This window comes from Lipotes vexillifer, unplaced genomic scaffold, assembly GCF_000442215.2.
Source record: "Lipotes vexillifer unplaced genomic scaffold, Lipotes_vexillifer_v1.1 scaffold269, whole genome shotgun sequence".
Classification (NCBI taxonomy): Eukaryota; Metazoa; Chordata; class Mammalia; order Artiodactyla; family Lipotidae; genus Lipotes; species Lipotes vexillifer.
Window position 1 is genome coordinate 1,651,206 of NW_006799885.1, and position 24,367 is coordinate 1,675,572.

A 24,367-nucleotide genomic window follows, 5' to 3' on the forward strand; every position below is an offset into this window, starting at 1 on the left:
TTGATGACTAAGGTATGTTGTTTTAAACCACTACCATTTTAGGGTGATTTTCTTTAGCTGCAGCTGATAATCAGAACAGTCTGTAATATAATGTGACTCCAAACTCACATTTGCACAATGTGCCTCATACCAACAATGCATTGAAGGACTCTGGGCAAGGCCTTCTCTAAGGAGCCCTTGATTATATTTTTCCATAGAACGTTTTATCTTTACTCTTTTCTTGATATTGAACATTTACTCAGGTTATTAAATATTGTCTCATATTGTGATTTTATCAAGGTGTAGTTAATTTACAATATTATATAAGTTAGAGGTGCACAACATAGTGATTCACAATTTTTAAAGATTATACTCCATTTAAAGTTATTATAAAATACTGGCTATATTCCCTGCTATATAATACTGCTATATAATAGATAAATACTGCTATATAATATATCCTTGTAGCTTATTTATTTTATACACAGTAGTTTATACTTAATCCCCTACCTCTATCTTGTCCCTCCCCTCTTCCCTCTCCCTACTGGTAAGCACTAGTTTGTTCTCTATTTCCGTGTGTTTCCTTTTTCTTATATTCAGTAGTTTTTTTTATTTTTTAGATTCTACATATAAGTGATTACCTACAGTATTTGTCTTTCTCTGTCTGACTTATTTCACTAAGCATAATACCCTCCAAGTCCATCCATGTTGCAAATGGCAAATTTTTGTTCTTTTTATGGCTGAGTAGTATTCCATTATATATATATATATATATATATATATGTATATATACCACATCTTCTTTATCCATTCATCTATTGATGGACACTTGGGTTGCTTCCATATCTTGGTGACTGTAAGTAACACTGCTATGAACACTGGGGTGCATGTATCTTTTCGAATTAGTGTTTTCAGTTTTCTTCAGATATATACCCAGGAGTGGGATTGCTGGATCATATGGTAGTTCTATTTTTTTTGTTTTCTGAGGAACCTCCATACTGTTTTCCACAGTGGCTGTACCAATTTACATTCCCACCGACAGTGTACAAGGGTTTCGTTTTCAAGGGGCCTTGATTTTTTCTCACCTGTCAAGGCAATGGCCTTTTTCCCTCATCTCCTCTCCCACGACCCCATTTAGGATAAACTCTCTATGGTATAGACATGTTGAAACCCACCTTCTGCAGCATCTGCATTCTCCCTGCTTGGATTTCTTGAGGAATCGTGGATTTCTCGGAGCCACATACTGGACCCTTCCACAATCTCTCCAAGGGCTCCTGCTTTGCCCTGGGCCAGTACTAGGTAGCCCTGGGGTGCTGGATTCAAGGGACAAGATAGAAACAAAACGTCCTTGATCCAGTAAACTGCTGTCCACGTTGGCTCTTTTACTTGCTATAAGCTTAAGGGGGAACGTACAAGACAAGCAAAGGGGCAGGGAACGCAGAGCAGAAACCACGCTCGGATCCTGACTCTGCAGTCGCTCCCTCCCGATCAAATGTGCCTGCACTTAATGGGAAAGGAAAGTTTTCTCTGCAAGGCCTTCCTGAGTTCTGAGTCTTGTCTGTTAAACTACCCTCCTCCTCGATCACCGTCCCCTCACCACCACTTTCATTTCAGGAAGGAAATAGTTAAAAAGACTCCTACCCTTCAGGGCCTGGGAGGGGGCGGCAGCCTAGTGCTTTATAGTGGCTGCATCCCTGGAGGGCTGGAAGGTTTGGACATTCTTGCCGCCCTGGAGTGGAGTAGAAGGTCTGGGAGCTTTGGGAGAAGGGGAGGACAGGCGGGAGGCGTGTTCCTCCGGAGTTTTCCTTTTCTTGCGAGCCCTCGTGCGCGCGCACAGTCATCCCTTTGGTCTGGCGATTGCGGACGGGAGGTGGAGACGCTCCATCCCACCGGGTGGCCGGAGGCGGGCGGCTCGGGGAGGACCTCCGGACCTCCCCAGAGAAGCCGTGCCCAGGAAGTTTTGCGAAGCGGAGTCAGCGGTGCAGCCGGGGCCGCTGCAGCGCCGAAGCCCGGGACACTCGCCACCCACCCTCGCCGTCTCGGCTTCCTCTTGCCCAGGCGCCGCACGCGGACCGGGCAGCCGTCCGCGCCCGCCGAGCTCCACGGTCGGTGCAACTCTTTTTCTTTAGGGGTCCCGAGCTGGGTAGGGGAGACGCCGGCGGGCCCTTCGGTCGGGAGGAGAGGCGAGCCTGGAGCGTTGTAGCCCGGCGCCTGCACCTCCTGCACCAGGGCTGGCATCACCTGCCAGAGGGCGCGAGGCGGCGCGGGCGCTTTTCCTGGGCGGGGTGCGCTCCGGGCACGTTGGGGGTTTGGGAAACTGATCCAAAGCGCCTCAGCCTTCCCAGGCGGGCGTCGGATTTTTAGTCAAAAGAAAAGCAGCAGTTCTCCTCGGGTCTCCGTTTCCCCGAGGCTTGCGAGAACTTTGTGGAACCTCACGCCCTTGTTGTTGGCTCAAGAGACTACTTGTGAAGTTTGCCCCGCAGCCTGCTTCTCCCGCACGCCCGGGGCATGCCAAGGGTAGCCAAGGGCACTGGGTGTGAGGAACAGATGTGTCTGGAAAAACCCCAGGACAACGAGTTTGGAAACCTGCCCGTGGAGGTCTGGGCGTTTTGTTCTGTGCCCTCCTTTCATGGACACTTGTTGCCCTTCACGTGCCGAGAACAAGGGCTGTCTCCCGATAATCAGCCTCCGTTTACACCATCCTAATGGCGTTCCGGGATAGACCAGACGGCGGAGGGGGGGGACAAGTAGGGTGGGAGCCAGCAACGCTCAGCTCGTCCACCGCCGCGGACGGCCACCGGCTTACGAAGTCCTGCCCAGAAGTGCATCCTTTCCATGCTCAGATGCTGCTGTTCCACGGGATAGATCCGGTGGTGTCTCTCCATTGCCCCCAGCCTGCCCATGGCTCCCCACTGCCCATACACTCAAGTCTGAGACATTCGGCTGGGTGCCCAAGACCCTGAAGCATCTGGAGCCCTTCTCATGTTGTCACCCCTGCCAGCTGGGGCCAGAAATGACCCTGCTCTAGGGTAAGGGACAACTGGGAGAGAGAAGGCAGCTTTCTAGCACAAGCTTCAGTCAGAAGTTTATTCTGTCCGCTCCCCAGTGCCAAGGCAGGGAGGTGTGTGAGTGCGTGTATGTGTGTGTGTGCATGTGGCTGTGTCCTGGCCCTGTCCTCCTTGCCTGGAAACAGGGGCATGGAAGACCTCCATGGGGCTCTCCAAAGAAGCCTCAACGTGCCCCAAGAACGTGCCCGCAGCAAAACAGTGATGTCAATCCTGGCCTTTTCCCGGTCCTTTTCCTCTGCCCCAGCCGTGAGGCTGGTGGTGGTGGCGGGGGGGGGGGGGGGGGCTGGGAGGCATATTAAAGTCAGGCGTTGTCAGTCAGGAGAGTTACTAATTTCTTACCCACCGAGCAAGACCCACCAAAAAAACTTATTTCGAAGTTCCTAGTTTATTTGGTTTATTCCTCCTCTTGTAGGTATTTATGACTCCTCCCATTCCCTCTGTTTTGTGTTAAGCAATTGAGAAACACCTTGGCAGTCGTTTCTTGTAAATTACCTGCTCTAAACTCTTGCCTTGTGGGTAAGGTCGGAATTTCCAAATTGCTAATTACGAGTGAACTTTGATCCTGGGAGTCTGAGATGTTAAACTGTTAAAGCACAAAGGATTCAGTCCTCTTGCTTAATAATAGCTTTTTTAAAAAATAAATTTATTTATTTTATTTATTTATTTTGGGCTGTATTGGGTCTTTGTTGCTGTGCACAGGAGGGTGGGGGGCTACTCTTCACTGTGGTGCAGGCTTCTCATTGCGGTGGCTTCTTTGGTTGCAGAGCATGGGCTCTAGGCATGCAGGCTTCAGTAGTTGCAGCACGCGGGCTTCAGTAGTTGCAGCACGCGGGCTCAATAGTTGTGGCTCGTGGGCTCTAGAGCACAGGCTCAGTAGTTGCGGTGCATGGGCTTAGTCGCTCTGCAGCATGTGGGATCCCGGACCAGGGCTCAAGCCTGTGTCCCCAGCATTGGCAGGCGGATTCTCAACCACTGCGCCACCAGGGAAGCCCTTAATGGTAGCTTTTGAACTCCAGCAAATCCTTAGACCCCAAATATGAAGAATGCTGAATCTATAAACCATGTCCTTCAGGTCTGAACCTGAGGTGCTTCACTAGAGCTATGACGGATTATGACTGATGATCTGAAGCACAGCGTGACTTAGAGAAATAAGCTTGGAGAGGGTTTTTTTCCTTTGATTTTGTATTTTTCACCCAATGATGGCATGGCAGCCACGTGCCTTTGCCAGGTATCCCTTAGTTCTGCAGCTTCATATGTGTAGAGAGCTGAAAGAGATGTCTTCAGAAATGATTTCTGTGGTGGCGTCATTGTTGGAGGAGAAAGAAAGTGGTTTTCATGGTAGCTGGCGCACACTTTGATAAGAACCCACAGCTTTGATAAGACTTCTCAGCTCCTGAGGTAATCAGCTCACCAAGCAAACCAGTGTGCTGATGTTCAAACACGAGTGGTACTTTTGTGAGTGGTGTCAACCCACCATAGATAGCCAGGTCAGTTCACGAAACAGCCTCCTAGCAGACTCTGATGGACAAAGAGCCATTCCATTTCTGGAAAAGGCCTCTCTTTTACTTTTAAGAAAACTCTTTCTGAAGGTTCATTCCTATTAGGCAACTGGGAGGCTTTAGTCATTAAACAGCACAAATTACTGAAGGATTTCCTTTTTGCCATCTCTGATCTGAAGGGGAGGATGACAATATGCTTTGTTCTTAGAGTTCTGGTCTCCACGGTGCAATGGAAATAGCGGCGTTTCGTAGGTCTATCAACATTTGGTCAAATACTCCAAACTGTAAGAAGCAGGAAAAAAACAAAACAAAACTGCAAACTACTTATAATTAAGTCTAGGCAGAACTGTATGCCCAGTATGCCCCTAGCTTAGAAAAACTGATATTTTAAGACTTGACTGAGTCAAGTCTTATGAGCAAAGTAGAGTGAGGTGTTTTGCCTGTCCTGCCATTTCTTGGCCACAAAAATGTGACAACTTGTTCAAGGCTCAGTTTCCTCATGATATTGTCCTGCCTACCTAGAGTTGTAAAACTCAAGTCAGACAACAAATACTGTATATAGTAGATTACTACTATATGTAAAATGTTATTATTAATTCAGGTTCCTGGGGGGAAATCTCTGGGGAAGGCAGAAGTATGCAGTATTTGCACCTTATATTTATTTTCGACCTTCTGTACAACTTGAGTAAATCTTATTTCATCCATATATCGACTAAGCCCTAAACTTTGTTGATAACCAAGATAACTGTCAAAATTCCTAAAAGTTCATATCAAAATTCATATCAACCATGAATAGACTCAAAAGGACACAATTCTTAAAACTTAAATTGTGACCTGGGTGTATTCATCATACACACACACTTACATCATCATAAATGAGCTTATGGCCTTCATTTAAAGATTCACAAAAATTCACAGAAAATATGCAAAATATTAAAATGGGAAGAGCCGTTTTTATTTACCTTTAATTGTTGTGTTACCACCAACCTCCCTCATTTTCCCAGCATCTTTTCTTCAAGTAGAAACCTAGACTTCCTGAACAAGAAGGACCACTTGCTCTCTGCAAGTGACTAAAACAAAACAAAACAAAACAATGAAATGGTCTTTTGAAAATATCTAACTAACCTCCAAAATCTATTGCTTCTTCAAAACGCTGGAAACATTGTTAAAACACTTTAGATGCTAAGAAGTCATGAGAATGAGAGACAGTATGGTCTAGTGGTTAAGAGCTCAGGCTCAAAGTCAGACTAACCTGCCTTTGAATCACAGCAGCACCACACCAGCTATGGCCTTGACAAGCTACTTGACCTCATGTTTCCCTGTGTTTATAATGGAACCATGTATCTGCTTCAGAGGGTCATTGTATGGAATAGAGGGCATCACTCATGTGAAGTGCTCAGCACAGTGACTGGTCGTAATCAATGTAGCTATAAAGGATGTTTAAAGGATGTTTGGAAAACCAAATAGTATGCCTGGCCTGAGAAAGTCTATTACTCCTAGTTTCATTCATTGGCAAATATCCGTCTTTATCAACTATCTCAATTTTAAATGACTAAGATTGTTAAATGTATTGATGGTGTTAACCAGAGTTCTGTTTTTAAATGAACATTTCATAACACTTCAAATGGCTACCTGAGCTGCATGTTATTCTCATGTTCATTATTTGCCACTGGCAAAACAGCACACATGTTGGAATACTGAATTGTTAATTACAGAATTTGGTGATTTTATGCCTTAATATTACATAACTTTCACTCAGCATATAATGTCTTTTCTCTTCCATTAATAAGTAAAATATTGTTATCTCAACTCGTGAAGATTTTTTGTAATTCAGGCTATCAGCCTAGGTGTAATGTAACTAATTCTCTACTACTCAAAGGAAAAACTGCCATGTCCTCATATTATAATCTAGGTGTAAGTATAGCTATGGACAAAAGCGAGAGAGACAGAGACAGAGATAGAGGCAGGATACAGAGATATAACTTGCCCTAGTAGAGCTTTGATCTTTTCTTCTTTTGTTCTTCCATGGGGTAACCTGACAAAGATGTATCTTATCTAATTACCAGATACATCCTGCTTTTTAATTGAAGCAGTAATTATCATTGACTACAGTCTTATTGGCAGCTGTATTTTGTAACCAAAATTATTTTTTCTCTTTTCTCTTTTCAGGGAAAAAAAAAAAAAAAAAAAAGGGTGTCAAAGCAAAAGAATAAGAGACCTTTCCTCAAATTTGCATCAAGATGGAAACCTTTTGCCTCAGGGTGTTGTTTGGGTTGGCGCTGGTTGGATGTGTCATCAGTGATAATCCTGAGAGCTACAGCACAAATCTAAGCACCCATGTGGACGATTTCACCACTTTTCGTGGGACAGAACTCAGCTTCATGGTTACCACGCATAGACCCACGAATTTGGCCCTCCCCAACAATGGCTCAATGCACAACTATTGCCCACAGCAGACTAAGATTACTTCAGCTTTCAAATACATTAACACTGTGATATCGTGTACTATTTTCATCGTGGGAATGGTGGGGAATGCAACCCTGCTCAGGATCATTTACCAGAACAAGTGCATGAGGAATGGCCCCAACGCACTGATAGCCAGCCTTGCCCTCGGAGACCTTATCTATGTGGTCATTGATCTCCCTATCAATGTATTTAAGGTAGGAAGTAACCACAAATGCATTTGCAGGTTGGAACATATGCTGTGATTCCACAGTTGAGAGGGGTGCTGCAGACTTTTCTGTCTTTTGGAATTTTAGTCTGTGTTTTTACTGAGAGCCATTTCTGCTCTCTTAAAACTGGGTGACATTTGAAATTTTTATTGTTTGTTAAAAATGTGACACTGACTTTCTAACTTAATTGTTAACAAAATAGTATTTCGGGGATGACTCTTCAAAGTCATGGTATTGCATGAATGGGATTCTCATGCCAGCCGTGAGCTTGCTGGGTAGATGGGCAATCTGGGGAAGATCACTGGATTTTTCTGACATTCCATTTCCAGGGTAAGACCTGCTGAGCCCAAAAAGTACTTAAAATAAATTTATCTTCAGTTTCTGTTACCTTTTCAATGTGATGCTATTCCGAAGCCCGATATCCATAGTATGGCTTGAAATGAGAAGGGCTTATTTTATTTTGACTGCCTGGATGATTGAAGGCAAAGGTCATGCTGGCTTCCGCAGTTAGGGCAACTTAGGGATAACGGGTGCACGAGATGGCAGGCCAGTGGTGACCTCATTGAGCAGCATTACTAAAAGCATCAGTTTACTGTTGCCTCCCTCATTGCTTCAGCTTACATTCATGGAGCACCTACTGTGTGCCTGCTGCAGAGCTAGGCAACAAGGATCCAAAGACAATCAAAGTTAGAGCCTGAGTGGGAGAGGAAGAGAACTCACCCACTGTTGGTGTGATCACCTTGTCCTAGGGACTAGTTAGTACCAAAACAACTAAAGCCAAAAGGAATTAGTTATTCCATATTTGGTCTAGTGGTTGTGTGGGGGAAATTGCTGCAAGAATTCGAGTGAGCTAAAATTCAAATGAAATTTCATCATCTGTGTCAGATGTTTTAGAATGTCTTTATTCCTAGCACAGGGAAAGCACTTTCCTCAGCCTTTAGTTTTTTGTCTTCTATGTATTATCTGTAGAAACAAAACTATTCTGAGCAAGAATATTCTGAAATATGACTTGAAATGGAAAGTTTGTCAGTTGAAGACATGATTAGTTTTAAGTGAAATAGTAGCATCTTGGTTTCAAGTAGATACACTCCAACTGTGGTGAAATGATACTAGCCTACCAGAAAAAGCAGTGGTCTAACCATAAAGATGAAAACAATGATGAAAATTTTGAACATTACAAGGAAAAATCATCTCAAAATTACTCCAATACACTGTTTGCAAGATTGGGGAAATTAGACAACAAATAAAAATTTAAGGGACTTCCCTGGCAGTCCAGTGGTTAAGATTCCACCTTCCAATGCAGGCCAGTGGTGACCTCGGGGGGCATGAGTTCAATCCCTGGTCGGTGAACTAAGATCCCCCATGCCGTGCAGTATGGCCAAAATTTTTTAAAAAAGAAAAAAATTTTAAATCACATACCATCTCTTTCCACAGAAGAGCATGAATACATGTGTTTTCTATTTGAACTCAAAGCAGGATTTCAGAACCAAATTAGGAGGCAAAATCGAAAATATGTAAATAATTTTAAATATTTAGCATATGCTACAGAACTTTTTTTCTTTTAAAAAGTTTTTGATTTTCTCTTAGTGAAATATTACACGTACTCAACACGACTTCCTCGGGACATCTCTCTTTAATAATAGATTTGAAAATGTTGACATGACTCATTCACAATCACGATGCGGAGTATTAAACGTTTTTTGTTCACACTTACACAGCTAGTTAACGAACCCATTATGGCTCAGGAAAATAACATAACCGTCTCTGATTAATAATTCCCATTTGACTACGTGCAAAAGCAGCTTTTGACATAACCATATCTGCTGAGAAGGAGACTTCCTTATCTCTTTGAGGTGCTACCTGCTATTCACGAGACTAAACTTCATTTCTATTCCGTAGCAACATTTTAAGTCAGATCATCTGAAATATCTCCAAATTCGGTGAAAATTCCAATAAAACTTTGTTTTACATTCATACAGCAATGGACAAAAACTGACACTTCCTTATCTGACCTTATGATTCTTCCATCTTGGGAATCCAATACTTTGTATTGATGTGTTTTTTCATAGCGGAAGTACATTTGTATAATTCCTGTTTTTCTAAAACTCATGTAATGAGTTCTTTAACCAACATTAATTTTAGAAAGTAAACCTTTGGGGTTAAAGAAAGAAATACTCTTTAGTCCTTTCAATCTTCTTCCAGAGGAAAAGAGGAAAACATTGGAGCAAACAGAAAAACCTCACAATATTTGAGCGTTATTTCTACTTCCTCCTGGCAGTCCATTCCTCTAGGTTAGGAAACCATAAGATGTTACTGTTTCTCTGACTTCTGCCCGGGAGAGTCAAGAGAAATCCTTCTAAGCAATGTGTGCTCTAGGTCCTCATGCCTTTTCTCCACAGCTGCCTCCTGCTCTAAGAGTCTGATGCTTTGGAGTCTCATATATCAGATCTGTGGATTCCTCTGACCATGTCAAGCTACCTCTGCATTGCAGGGCAAAGTAGTAGCCATCCAGTCTCACTTTACCATTATGTTTAGGTACTGATGAAAAATGCATAGACTTGAAGAACATTCTATTAAAGGGATGCATGAAGCTTCTTTATCTCCCCTATTATTAGAATTAGGTTGAAAGAAGAATGGTTTAAAGGACCTGCTATGTTCATCAAAGAAAGATAAGTTTTCAAATCGCACAGGTCGTTGTGTTTAACAATTCTATCAATTGCTTTTAGACTCAGTTTTAAGGTGTCTCCAGAGGGAGAACGTTGCACTGAGCTAGGTTAGAGTCAGTGAAAGGAGTATGAAGATTGAATGTTGGGGCAAGTGAGACTTGCTGATTAGACTGTAGTAATATTACAAGAAAAAGGAGAGCACATGATAAAGTGTTCTTTCTATTCACATTTTATTATCTTTCTCTCACTTTGAAAGAGTTGTACTGAAACTGTTTCAAATATTGATATGCCGTAAAACACAACTGAAAATCAATGCAGCAAGTGTATCAGACGGCTAGGCTGTTTCTGTTCTGTCATTATCCCGTGCAGCTAGTGCTGGGTAGCTTTGGATCATCTGTGGGCATGGAAGAGGGGCTCACTACACATCTGAATTTCCAAATTTCCTAGTTGATCTCTATAGCTTCAGGATTTCTTCTGCCAGGCTGTACTGGACTTTGCTTGTACTTATCGAGTGCTGCTCTGCTCAGAAACCCCCAAGAGCTCCTGCTTCTTACTGGTTCCTAACACACACGTGCAGCTCTTGTCCGAATGTCATCACTACCCCTAAGTAACATTCTCTGCCCTGAATGTCATTCTCAGAGAGGCTGGATATAGTCGCCAAATTGCTGCCGCTGAAGCATGTACAGATCCTAAATTTAAAAATGAATTAGGTCTGGAGTTATATACATTTCATAGAGAAGAAATAACCCAGAAAGTGGAGAGAAATTCCTCTAGCCCTTGTTTACACTCGTGCACGTGCACACACACACACATACATAAACTACCTGGTGACAAAAATTGGACAGTCTGAGACAATAAAATGTAAAACAGAAGGAACCAAAAGATGCAAGTAAATGCCAATTACCTTCTTGGTTTTCAAATGGCAATGTTAAAGAAACAGTATTATTTATCAAAGGATTACTCTAATTTGGAATTGTGCAAAAAACATATCATTAATTTCATGAGCAGACTGACAAAACCAGGAGAGAGGAAGGAAAAGGAGTTAGACCCTTTCAAATATTCACACTTGTAACCTAAACTGATGATGGATTCAATTTGTCAAGAAATTACACTATCTGATATCCTGAATTTTCAAGGAATGCAAAAAGTTTGGCAAGTAGATTAATCTGTATATAAAATATTTACATTCATTACAATGGCAAAATACTTAAGGCATTGTATCTGTGTTTAGAATCCAAAAATGCCCCCCAAAGACTAAATGCCAATATAGATTAGAAGTATAGAATTTAATAATCATATTCTTTAATGATTTATTTATGCCCTAGAATGTCATCTATAGGGAGATGGGTTTTAATTTTGAATAGAGTGGAAACCCTGAAAGTGATGTTTGTGCATGGGTGGGCCAAAGCTTGGTGTCATGTGCTTTCCAGGTAACCATCACCCAGATGTGCACACGGATATGCCCATAAACCACCGCACCTTAGCCTCTTAAGTAGAAACAGAAGTGTGGAGAAATATATGTAGGAGAGAAGTAGAATGGAGAGGATGAGAATGATGGTCATGGGAAGAGAGAGGCAGTTGAGTCCAATGACTTGACATAGAAATGTCAGCACAGCAGGGAGTTGGAACCAGTGACGTCATAGATAATACTGTAGATGAATAATGTCTCCACTTAGTGTGTGGGGTAAAGCAGATCTCTGAGAACAAACGAAGCAGCCAGTGATACATCCAGTAATCAGCTGTTGACTACTTTAGTCCACTCTAAGCAATCACCTCTTCCTGAGGACAGCGATGAAAAATAAACAAAATTTCTGTATGAAATTATCAGGAATATTTTGCAATGAAAAGCCAAGATTCCCAATATGTTGCTCTGGCAGAGGATCTGAGCAATGTGGAAACCAGAGACATTCACACAAAGCCGGTTTATCTCCATATTCACACAGCCTTTGACATCTTGTGCAACTGGGATCCATCCTGTTGGGGCAGCCATACAAAAGTTGTTTCTTGACACATCAAGAAACACATATATATGTTGTGATAAACACATATCACAACATATAAGTTGTATGCCTCAAACACAGTAGCTGTTCAATTAATGCTTTTTGATATGATTAAAATTAACTTCTTTTTTTTAATTGAAGTAGAGTTGATTTACAATGTTGTGTTAGTTTCCGGTGTACAGCAAAGTGATTCAGTTTTTATATATATATATATAATTCCACTGCACATACATATATATATATTCTTTTTCATATTCTTTTCCATTATATGTTATTACAGGATATTGAATATAGTAGAGCCTTGTTTATCTCATTCTATATATAATAGTTTGCGTCTGCTCACCCCAAACTCCCGGTGCATCCCTCCCCCACTCACCCTCCCCATTGGCAACCACAAGTCTGTTCTCTATGTCTGTGACTCTGTTTCTGTTTCATAGATAAGTAAAAAATATGGGAACACTTCACAAATTTGCATGTCATCCTTGCCCAGGAGCCATGCTAATCTTCTCTGTATCATTCCAATTTTAGTATATGTGCTCCTGAAGGGAGCACTAAAATATACTTGTAATCAGATTTTTCTGAGACTTCAAATTAAAATATTGATGATGATGATGATGTTGATTTGTCAGAGGGATTCTTCGTTTACAGACAAGGCACAGGGTATTATCTGTGGTCTGCACATACTACTCCCCCAAGCTGATCCAATTACACACCGTTGCATATGTGATAGATGTTTGCCTTTTACTCATCATCAAGCAAATAAAAACAGGCCTTTCTCAGGTATTCCAGTAATAGCGCTATAATCGTAAAATTAGGTATAGAAACTGTATTCCCTGAATTTTAAGAGAGAAAATGTGTCCCTTCACCAAGCTCTCTGTCCCTTGAAGGTGCATTGCACTCCAGCTCACCATGTCTTGTTAGATAGCTCTGACCCTGCCTCATCTCCAGGCATCTCTCTCCTCATGTTTTTCATCTAGCCCTCTTCACTCCAGCTAACCAAGAGTACCAAGAGTACCAAGAGTACTCCAGCTAACCAAGAGATCCTTCTACTTTGAATATTTTCCTTCATGCCTTCTCTGGCTTATTCCACTTTATTCTTCAGATCTCAGCTGAAGCATCTCTTTGTCTGGCCAGTATCCCTAACATAGACTAGGTCAGTGCCTTTCTCATGTGCTCCCATGACACCCTCTAGTAACCCCCTAAGAGCATCTAACACACGCTCTGTTGTCCCTGCCAATTCGCTTGCCTGTCTGCCCCACTAGCCTGCAAGTCCCCTGAGGCACGCTGCCATGATTCTCATTTATCATTGTATCTCCACATCCAGCACTGTGCCCAGCTTTCAAAATATTTGATGCATGAGCAAAATACTCATTTTGCTCAAATACTCTATTTGCCTCTGTAAGAATGTTTTTCTTCCATGCAATTCCAGATCTAAGGGCAGACTTGCTTTTTGAATTCACTGAATCTCTACTTTTTTCCTGCAAACCAGGGATGTCTCAGGGTCCATAAATCTGTGAAAAATCTGTCAACCTAGAGTTGTTTTCCCCTTGTCCCTTTGTCTTTAGAAGTCAAGAGTTCTTGTTCTGTGGTCCCGGAATTATATTGTTTAATTTCCTCTCTCTCCGGTACATATAACCAATTGAAGAGTCACTTTGCAAGATTTCTGTGCAATATGCATTCTTTGAGCATAGTTGTAATTGTGGTTTTGATTGAAATATTAAACCTACAAGTGATTTGGAATATCAAAATGAACATTCATATCACAGAAGATTTTATTTACTAATTTAGAGAACAGGAAACATGTTGATTTTCTAGCATGGCTAAAACACAAGCACATTGCAAAAGTTCGTTATGCTAACCAGCTGACTTAAGGATATATGTACATATAAAATAACAGAGTGATACATTTATTACCCAACTTGCTGTTTGTTATAAGGAAGTTGCTGTCTGGAAAGGCTTCAGAACCCTCTCCAACTCTACCTCCCCTTCTGACTTTTCGTTTCCTGTGTCTGGGAACCTCATTGCTTTCTCTCATGGTCCTGTTAAGTAATTATTCTCATGTGAGGTTACTGGGCTAACCCTCAGCATTTGGTTCACAGCACAGTTATTCCCGTTTCAGGGATGGGGGATGGAAACCATCCGTAACTGCAAGATCGTTCCCATGGCTGAGGAGGGAGAGACGGATTCAGTCCCCTTCTCATTAGGAAGGTGTTGGGCTGTGTAAAGCATCGTGGCTGAAGATATTCCTCCATCAGACACTTGAGATCACAGAAGAGGTTGCTGTATTCTAAACTTCACTTAAATAGTGATGCATAAATGTTTTACTTTTGAGAAAAGAATTTTCACATATACACTGTGTGTGTGTGTGTGTGTGTGTGTGTGTGTGTGTGTGTGTGTGTAATATTGCAGTAATTCCAGCACTCTGTGCAGTAAAAGCAGATGTCCTGGCTATTTTATTCTGAAATATTTCTATAGTGTCTTTATCTTTTGAGTTGCTAGCATGTGAGTGTTATTTTTTATTATCATACAAAGTGTATACAGTTCGTGTAAAGCGTGTGTGAACTAAAATGAAAGAGGTATGAAGTTTACTGTCTCTGAAGTTGATTTGAAGACAAGAGTGGTTAGATAAGGAATGTTCTAAGAAATTCTGTCAAAATAAATTTGATATACAGCCAGAAATTCTACAACTGCTTTCTGGAGCTACCGTATTCTCTTGAGAGCTAGAGTAACTGCTTTCTATAGCTACAGTTTTATTTTTAACTAGGTCTAGTTTTTCTTGGAAAAACTTTCCTTCATTATAAAGTTAGTAGTTGAAATTAAACTCAATAATAGAACTGAACATATCATTCAATGTTAATATTTGATAGCCTTATTTTTAAATTTGAACATCAAAGATTTTACAAAACCACACACTCTAAAATATTTATTTAAATTTGGAAGGTTTGAAATCCCCAGTGTTCCTGAATTCAAGAAGAAAAATCAAGTGTACCCTCAGATTTAATACCATTTTTGTGGATGTGCAAATTTAGAGGTTACTTTGTATAATTTAAACTTCTCTAAAAGTTTCATCCACATTTTTTGCCATCACGACTTACTTGGAGACTAGGATAGATAACAGAATCTACTCAAATCATGCTTCTCATAACACTTATCTTAAACACAGGAGTCCTATTATTGGGTTGGCCAAAAAGTTCATTTTGGTTTTTCATAACATCTCACGGAAAAACCCAACTGAACTTTTTGGCCAACCCAATATTTTTTAGATCAAATTTTATACTAGAAAGTAATGCAGATGGGCAACTGATTGGCCATTTGGTTACTCAGTTACATCAGGTCTGTCTTCTCTGAATGTTCTTCATTTATTCATTCATAAATATTTATTGAGCTCCTACTATATACCAGTTACTGGGGAAATAGCAGTGAAGAAAAACAATCATCCTTGTCTTCGTGGAGTTTGCATTTTAGTAGAAGAACAAGACAACAGTCAAGTTAATAAGTAAATATATAGTATGTGAGATAACTGCTAAGGAGAAAAGTAAAATAGGGAAGAGAAATAAAAGAAGAGGAAGAGGGTATTCATCTTAGTGTGAGTGGCTGAAGAAAAACTCAATACAAGGTGATGTTGAATAAAAACTAGAACTTAAAAGGAGCAAACCATGCACCTATCCAAAGTGAGAGCATCCAGCCAGAGGAAATGGCAAGTGCAAAGGCCCAGAGGCAGGAATGTGCCTGGAGGGTTAAAGGAGCAGCAAGGAAACCATGGTGGTTGAGTGGAAGGAAGAGAATAGTAACAGATGGGATACTGGGGTAGGGCAGGTGATAGGGAGAAGCAGATAATGTGGGGCCTAACAATAGGTGACCATATAATTTATTGTCCAAACCAAGATGCTTTGAGAGTGAAAGTAGACACTATCAATAATTGCATCTGGACAATAGGCATAAACCAAGACTCCTGGAAAAAATAGGAAGCGTGGTCACCCTATGTATACACCTTTATAAAGCCTTTAGCCTTTTTCTCTGAGTGAGATAGGAAGCTTTTACAAAGTTATGAGCAGGACTTCCCTGGTGGCGCAGTGGTTAAGAATCCACCTGCCAATGCAGGGGACACAGGTTCGAGCCCTGGTCTGGGAAGATCCCACATGCCGCGGAGCAGCTAACCCTGTGTGCCACAACTACTGAGCCTGTGCTCTAGAGCCCGCGAGCCACAACTACTGAGTGCGCGTGCCACAACTACTGAGCCCGCATGCCTAGAGCCCACGCTCCGCAACGAGAAGCCACCACGATGAGAAGCCCATGCACTGTGATGAAGAGTAGCACCCGCTCGCCACAACTAGAGAAAACCCGCGCTCAGCAATAAAGACCCAAAGCAGCCAAAAAGAAATTAATTAATTTTTTTAAAAAAGGAAGGTTATGGGGAGATGAGTGACATGATCTGGTTTACATTTTAACAAAAACATGCCGGCTACTGTGCTGAGAAGCATTTCCTGAATCGATGCAGGAAAAATATGCAGTCTTAAAGTATGTTATGTATACCAATTTATAACATGACCTAAAGTCTAATTACTATTTACTCTGTACCAAGCTAACTCATTTGATCCTCACAGTAAACTTATCCTATATGACTGTTGCCTGAAAATGAATAAACTGAGGCATAGTGTTTAAGGAATGTCCTCAAGGCTACACAGTTAGCGAGGTGCAGAGCCAGGATTTGGATCCAGTCTGATCCCAGAGGCCATGCTGTTAGCTAAGCTTGCCACATTGCTTCTCTTCCGTATGCCTCATAAGGCAAACTTGATAGTCATCCAGATGTCCTCCCTAGTACAGAAATATATTTTCAAAGACTGTGTTCAAAAATAGTCATCCTCTTTTCTCTCCTGCATTAAACCCAATACTTCTTTAGTTGCTTATTTAAGACAGAAGTGACACACTATAAAGGAAGATGTGTATGAAGCAGAGGTTGCTCTCCAGAATAGCATTTATGTTGTAAGTCTTGCAGATTGCATGGGAACATCTGTCAAACAGATTTTTGTATTCCATACTCATTGTCATGTTGGTGAGATCAACTGACGGAAGGGAGCCAGAAAATAAAATTTTTAAAAAATGAAAAGAAGTGTTAAGTTCTTTGATGGACTGATTGCCTAGACATATACATCTGCTTATCTGCTCAGAGGAACACTTTTTGCCAAACTGGTGTCTCATCCAGTTATCATTGGACAGGCTAGGCAATTTGTGGCATGAGACAGAAAAGTGAGTGTCTATGGCAATCCCAAGGTTTCAGTTGGGGTACAAACACCTGGTTTTATTGATAAAACTAAATGTTGCATTTCTAGATCTTCCTCCTTAGGCATTGACCAGATGCATAGGAATTAAAAGGGTAATGTGAAAGCATAATGGATGACATTTGGGAATATGTCTCAAATGATATTTAAAAAGAAGCAAGAAATAAAATACCTAGGAATAAACTTAACCAAGGAGGTGAAAGACCTATACTCTGAAAACTATAAAACACTGATGAAGGAAACTTAAGATGACACAAAGAAAGGGAAAGATACCCCATGCTCTTGGATTGGAAGAATTAATATTGTTAAAATGGCCATACTACCCAAAGCGACCTACAGATTTAATATAATCCCTATCTAAATACCCATAACATTTCTCACAGAAATAGGACAAATAATTCTAAAATTTATATGGAACCACAAAAGACCCTGAATTGCCAAAAAAATCTTGAGAAAAAAGAGCAAAGCTGGAGGTATCACCCTCCCTGACTGCAGACTATACTACTGTACAAAGCTACAGTATGGTACTGGCACAAAAACAGACATACAGATCAATGGAACAGGATAGAGAGCCCAGAAATAAACCCACACGCATATTCAGTCAATTAATCTTTGACAAAGGAGAAGGCAAGAGTATAAAGTGGGAAAAAGAGTCTCTTCAATAAGTGGTGCTGAGAAAACTGGGCAGCTATTAATATATGTAAAACAATGAGATTAGGACATTTCCTCACACCATATACAAAAATAAACTCAAAATGGATTAAAGGCCTAAATGTAAGACCTGAAACCATAAAATTCCTAGAAGAGAACATAGAATATGCTTTGACATAAATCATAGCAATATGTTTTTGGATTTATCTCCTAAGGCTAAAGAAATAAAAGCAAAAATAAATAAATGAGATCAATTAAACTTAAAAGCTTTTGTGCAGCAAAGGAAACTATCAGCAAAATGAAAAGACAACCTATGAAATGGGACAAAATAGTTGCAAATGATATGACTAACAAGGGGTTAATATTCAAAATATATAAACAGTTTGTACAACTCAATAGCAAAAAAATAAACAACCCAGTCAAAAAATGGGGCAAACACCTGAATAGACATTTTTCCGAAGACGACATACGTATGTTAACAGGCACATAAAAAGATACTCAGCTTTGCGTTAGAGAAATGCAAATCAAAACAACAATGAGATCACCTCACACCTGTCAGAATGGCCATCATCAAAAAGTCTACACATAACAAATACTGGCAAGGATGTGGAGGAAAGGGAACACTTGTGCACTGTTGGTGGGAATGTAAATTGGTGCAGCCACTATGGAAAACAGTATAGAGGTTCCTCAAAACACTAAAAATAGAACTACCATATGATCCATCCCTGGGTTTATATCTGGAAAAAATGAAAATACTAACTTGAAAAGATACATGCAACCCCAATGTTCATAGCAGCACTGTTTACAATAGCCAAGGTATGGAAGCAGATAAATGGATACAAAAGATGTTGTAGGGCTTTCCTGGTGACACAGTGGTTGGGAATCCGCCTGCAAATGCGGGGGCCACAGGTTTGGGCCCTGGTCCAGGAGGATCCCACATGCTGCAGAGCAGCTGGGCCCGTGTGCCACAGGTGCTGAGCCTGCGCTCTAGAGCCCACAAGCCTGGAGCCTGTGCTCCACAACAAGAGAGGCCACTGCAGTGGGGGTCCCGCACACCACAACCAAGGGTGGCCCTCGCTGCAGCTGGGGAGGGCCCATGCGCGGCAGTGGAGACCCAATGCAGCCAAAAATACATACATAAATAAATAAATAAAAATTTAAAAACAAAGATGTATGTATGTACACAATGGATTATTACTCAGCAATAAACAAAGAATGAGATTCTGCCATTTGTGGCAACATGGATGGACCTAGAGAATATTATGCTTTGTGAAGTAAGTCAGACAGAGAAAGGCAAATACTGTATGATATCACTTATTTGTGGAATCTAAAATATAAAACAAATGAATGTATATAACAAAACAGAAACAGACTCACAGATATAGAAAACAAACTAGTGGTCACCAGTGGTTTGGGGGGAGATAGGGGCATACAAACTACTATGTATAAAATAGATAAGCAACAAGGATATATTGTATAGCACAGGGAATTATAGCCATTATTTTGTAATAACTTTTCATGGAGTATAATTTATAAAAATACTGAATCACTATGCTGTACACCTTAAACCAATGTAATATTGTAAATTAACTATACTTCAATAAAATAAAATAAGCTAGAAATCCTCAATTTAAAAAAAATTTACAATGAAATTTAATGAAATGGTTTCATTAAATCTGAAGTTATTTGAATAAGGAACTTTATTAACATCCCTATTTTTTTTTTTTTTTTGGCCATGCCACACGGCATGTGGGATCTTAGTTCCCCACAACCAGGGGGCGAACCCGTGCCCCCTGCATTGGAAGCGTGGAGTCTTAACCACTGGACCACCAGGGAAGTCCCTAATATCCCTAATTTTAAAAGCAAACTATATTGAGCATGTTCAAAATATCCAAAATCATTCCTTTCAAAATATAAAAGGTAATGGGCACACATCTCTTTGCCAAATATTGAATAGCATACTATGCCCCATCCCACATGAGTTTTATGTCAGATAAAGCAATTCTGTAGAATGTCTGTGTATTTTTAAAAATCTGGCCACTGTGAACTTTTAGCTTAGTTTCACAAGACAAAAATGTTTAGAATACTCCAGCGTTTCTCTTTCAAAATGATGTCATGTATGTCACAAATGCTGTGTTTCTCTGCCTATCTCCTTTGTTTCCACAGATTTGATGTTCTTATAGAAGGTAAATTTATGAAAATTTAGGGTAGTGTTACATCATTTAAGAGCCATAATACTTTGTAAACATTTTCAACATTTTATTGAGGTGTAATATACATGCAAAAAAAAATGTACGTTAAGTGTCAGCTCTATGAATTTTCACCAAATGAACACATCTGTGTATCCAGGATCAAGAATCAGAACATTACCTGCACCCAGAAGTCCCTCGGTCACTAATTACCCAAACTCCCAAGGCAACCACTTTCCTGACTTCTAACAGCATGAATTTGTTTGCCTACTTTTGTGTTTTATGTAAATGGAACCATATGACATATAATCTTTTCTGTCTGGCTTCCTTTGATCAGCACTATGTTTGTGAGAGTAACCCATGCTGTTGAGTTTAGTTGTAGCTTATTCATTCTCATTATTGTATAGCACTTCACTGTCTGAATATGCCACAATGTGTTTATTCATCTACTTAGGTAGGCATTTAAGTAGTTTCCAATTTTGAGCTCATATGAATAGTGCGTCTATGGACATTCTCACATGCATCTTTTTGTGTGCATATATATTGCTGAAAAAATAAATATATACAGATATATAAAACTTAACATGTATATATAAATATATATAACACTTAAATATCAACATATATACCTATATACTAAATAAATGCTTTTAATATAAATCTTGATCATGAATACTTAAATATCAACATATGTATTTATATACTATATATATGCTTTTAACATAAATCTTTATCATAATCCTTTTATATTTTGATCAGTAATTTTGGAGAACCACCAGGGCATGGTACAGTACGGGGAACTAGGCAGAATTTCCTAGACAGAATTCTTTTCTAAAAGCTCTAAAGGCTTGTGTGGTATATGTCTGAACTTTGTTCATTACAATTCTTCTTGGCCTTTCAAAGCAAATCTATTAACTGCCTTCATATTGGATAATCCCCAAATCAACTCACACATTTACTAAGTGTCTACAGAAAACACAAAGAAATCTAGGACAGCTGTGCCTCTGAGTGGCTTGCATTCTGTGTGAGGATACATATATTCCATCAAGTTAGCCTGAATGCCAGGCGAATGTTATAGTTCAGTGTTCTGTTGAAATTTTTGAGACCATTGAACACAATTTTACTGAAAAAAATAACATTTTGAATGTAAAACACCTATTAACATTTTCTTTAAAAACAGAAAAACTGTCATCTCTCCTTCTCCTAGAGTAGTATATACAGCTAAACCAAAATTAATCAAATTAATCTCAAGAGACACAGAAATAAAATTAGGTTTCAGCATTTTCCATTACTGCTACAGTAAATGGCCATTTATTTTAAAACTTTAAAACACCCCATGAAACACAGATTAAAAAGCACTGATTTCAGACAGTAAATGTTCTGAGAGTTTAAGTTGGATTGATGAAATTTTCCAGACAATCTCTCTGAGGTTATTTTTGTTAAATGACATATTTGGGGATGCCAGTTGCTAGGTAAAACTTGGAGGTTTAGTTGTAATCTGGTTACTACATTATTCTAAGACAAAATGGTAAGGGAGGGTTGTTATAGAAATTTACCAAATTGTAGCATATGAAGACAGATCTAAAAGAAAATCCTTCCTAACATCAACACCAAAATTTGCATTTCAACATCACATAAAAGAAATTGTATGTATCAAAACCACTGAGTAGATTTTAAATGGAATTCAATGGCAGTCTTACAAGGCCCTGAATACATACTGCCAAGAAGGTATTCAGAACTTTGTGAAGTGTGTGAACACTGGGCTTTGCAGTCTTATGATTGTGCCTTTAAACTTAGAGGATTTGTTGAAATTTTTCCTGCTTTTTGTTCTGAGGAAATAGTTACCTTCACAGTAATATTTTTATTGGTTTCATGGAGTGACCTTAAAATGCCTCCAGCTCCTGGGTCACCATAAAGGAAGGGAAGTAAATCCAGGGGGAAATTGTGCACATTAAGGTAATATTCTGGGGCCTAATTTGCAAGCACTGAGTACTCACCACTTCGGCTTGATCCTGTCTGATTCTCTGACCCAGGGGTGGGCAAACTACAGCCATGAGCCAAATCTGGCCCAAAGCCTATTTTTATAAATGAAGTTTACATTGCTTACATAAATGGTTTCGACAGATACCAGATGGTCTGCAAAGCCCAAAATATTTACTATCTGGCCATTTACAGAAAAAGTTTATCCACCCCGGCGGCATCTCACCCACTGCCCTGGCCCTGCTTTACTTTTTTTTTTTTTTTTTTTTTTTAAGTTTATTATTTATTTATTTTTGGCTGCCTTGGGTTGCTCTGCTCGGGCTTTCTCTAGTTGCGGCAAGCGGGGGCTACCCTTTGTTGCGGTGCGCGGGCTTCTCATTACGGTGGCTTCAGATTGGGAGAAAATATTTGCAATCAACATGTCTAACCAAAGGAGTAGTTTCTAGAACATTTTTAAACTCTCAAAATTCAACAGCAAAAAAACAAACAATCCAGGCAGAAAATGGGCAAAAAAACATGAACAGAAATTTTTCTGAAGAGGATATAAAGCTGGTCGATAAACACATGAAAAGATGTTCATCATTATTAGCCACTAGCGAAATGCAGAACTGAAACCTCGGTGAGATATCACTACACACCTATCAGAATGGATAAAATTTTAAAATAGTGACAACACTTAATACTGGCAAGGATGAGGAGAAACTGGATCATTTATACATCACTGGTGAGACTGAGAAATTGTAGAAGCACTCTAGAAAAGACCTTGGAAGTTTATTATAAAACTAAACATGCAATTACCATAAGACCCAGCAATTGCCACCTTGGGCATTTATGCCAAAGAAATGAAAATTATGTTCCTGCAAAAACCTGTTCAGGCATGTTCATAGTAGCTTTATTTGTAATAGCCTGAACCTGGAAGCAACCCAGACGTTCTTCAGTGGGTGAGTGGTTAAATAAACTATGGTACATCCATTCCATAGAGTACTACTCAGTGATAAAAAGGAACAAGCTATTGATACACACAACAACTTGGATGAATCTCAAGGGAATCATGGTGAGTGGGGGAAAAAAAAGCCTATCTCAAAAGATTACATACTATAATTCCATTTATATAACATCCTTGAACTGACAGAGTTATTGAGATGGCGGACAGATTAATGGTTGCCAGGGGCTAGGGAGTTCAAGGGAGAGGGGAAAGGAGTGTGGTTATAAGAGGTCATTATAAGGGGTCTTTGTGGTGATGGACCTATTCCATGTCTTGCCTGGAGGTCGATACACAAACCTACACATGTGATAAAATTGCATAAATACAAACAAATCAATGAGTAACATGGGAGAAATCTGAATAATATCACTGGGTCATATCAATGTCAAAAAAATGGCTGTACCAGTTTACATTCCCACCAGCATTATATGAGGCTTCCAATTTCTCCACATCCTCACCAGCTTATTATTGTCAATCTTTTTTATTATAGCTATTCTAATGATGTGTAGCGGTAGCTCATTGTGGCTTTAATGTACTCTTCCCTTAATGATGAATGATACTGAGAATTTTTCATTTTCACGTACTTAGCTATTTGTATTTCTACTTTGGTGAAATGTCTATTTAAATCTTTTACTCTTTTTAATTATGCTATTTCTCTTTATATTTTTTAATTGTAGGAGTTCTTTACATATTCTGGACAGAAATCCTTCATCAGATATATGATTTGCAAATATTTTTTCCCACTCCATAGCTTTTCTTTTCATTTTCTAAATGGTGTCTTTTGAAGAGCAAAATTTTAAAATTTTGATGAAATCCAATTTATCAAATTTTTTTCTTTTATGGACATGTTTCTGTGTCATATCTATGAAATCTTTGCCTAAGCCAAAATCACAAAAAAATCTCTTATGTTTTTTTAACAGTTTTATAATTTTAACCGTTACATTTAGATCTATGATCACAATTAATTTTTGTGTAGTATATGAGGTAAGCTTCTAAGTTCACTTTTTAGCATACACATATCCAATTGTCCCAACACCATTTATTGAAAAGACTATCGTCTCCTCAAAGAACTGCCTTGGCACCTTTGTTAAAACTTAATTGATGATAAATGTAAGGGTTTATTTCTCTTTTCTTTTCTAGTCCAATGACTTATGTGTCTATTGTTATGCCAATACCATCCTGCCTTGATTACTGTAGTTTATAGTAAGTTTTTAAACAGGTACTATAAGTCCTACTTTGTTGGATTTTTTTTTCTTCAAAAATTTTTTGGCTATTCTGGGTCCTTTACATTTCTATATGAATTTTAAGATCAACTTGCTAATTTCCTTGAATTTACATAGGAATTGTATTGACTCTTTGGATGAATTTAGAGAAAATTGCCATCTTAACAATACTCATC

General features: G+C 39.6%; 1 protein-coding gene across 3 annotated transcripts in view; it reads left to right on the forward strand.

Moving 5' to 3' along the window:
* Positions 1-1,657: 1,657 nt before the first annotated feature.
* The window catches only part of EDNRA (endothelin receptor type A), a 61,107-nt gene continuing 38,397 nt past the window's right edge, over positions 1,658-24,367 (forward strand). Inside the window, exons 1-2 of one of the 3 annotated variants that reach the window (XM_007472003.1) lie at positions 1,687-2,088; positions 6,716-7,206. In XM_007472003.1, coding sequence (XP_007472065.1) covers positions 6,787-7,206 — 420 coding nt within the window. In that variant the 5' untranslated portion in view covers positions 1,687-2,088; positions 6,716-6,786. Of the gene's footprint in view, positions 2,089-6,715; positions 7,207-24,367 lie in introns of those variants that run through there. The other 2 variants (XM_007472005.1, XM_007472004.1) reach the window with 2 other exon arrangements.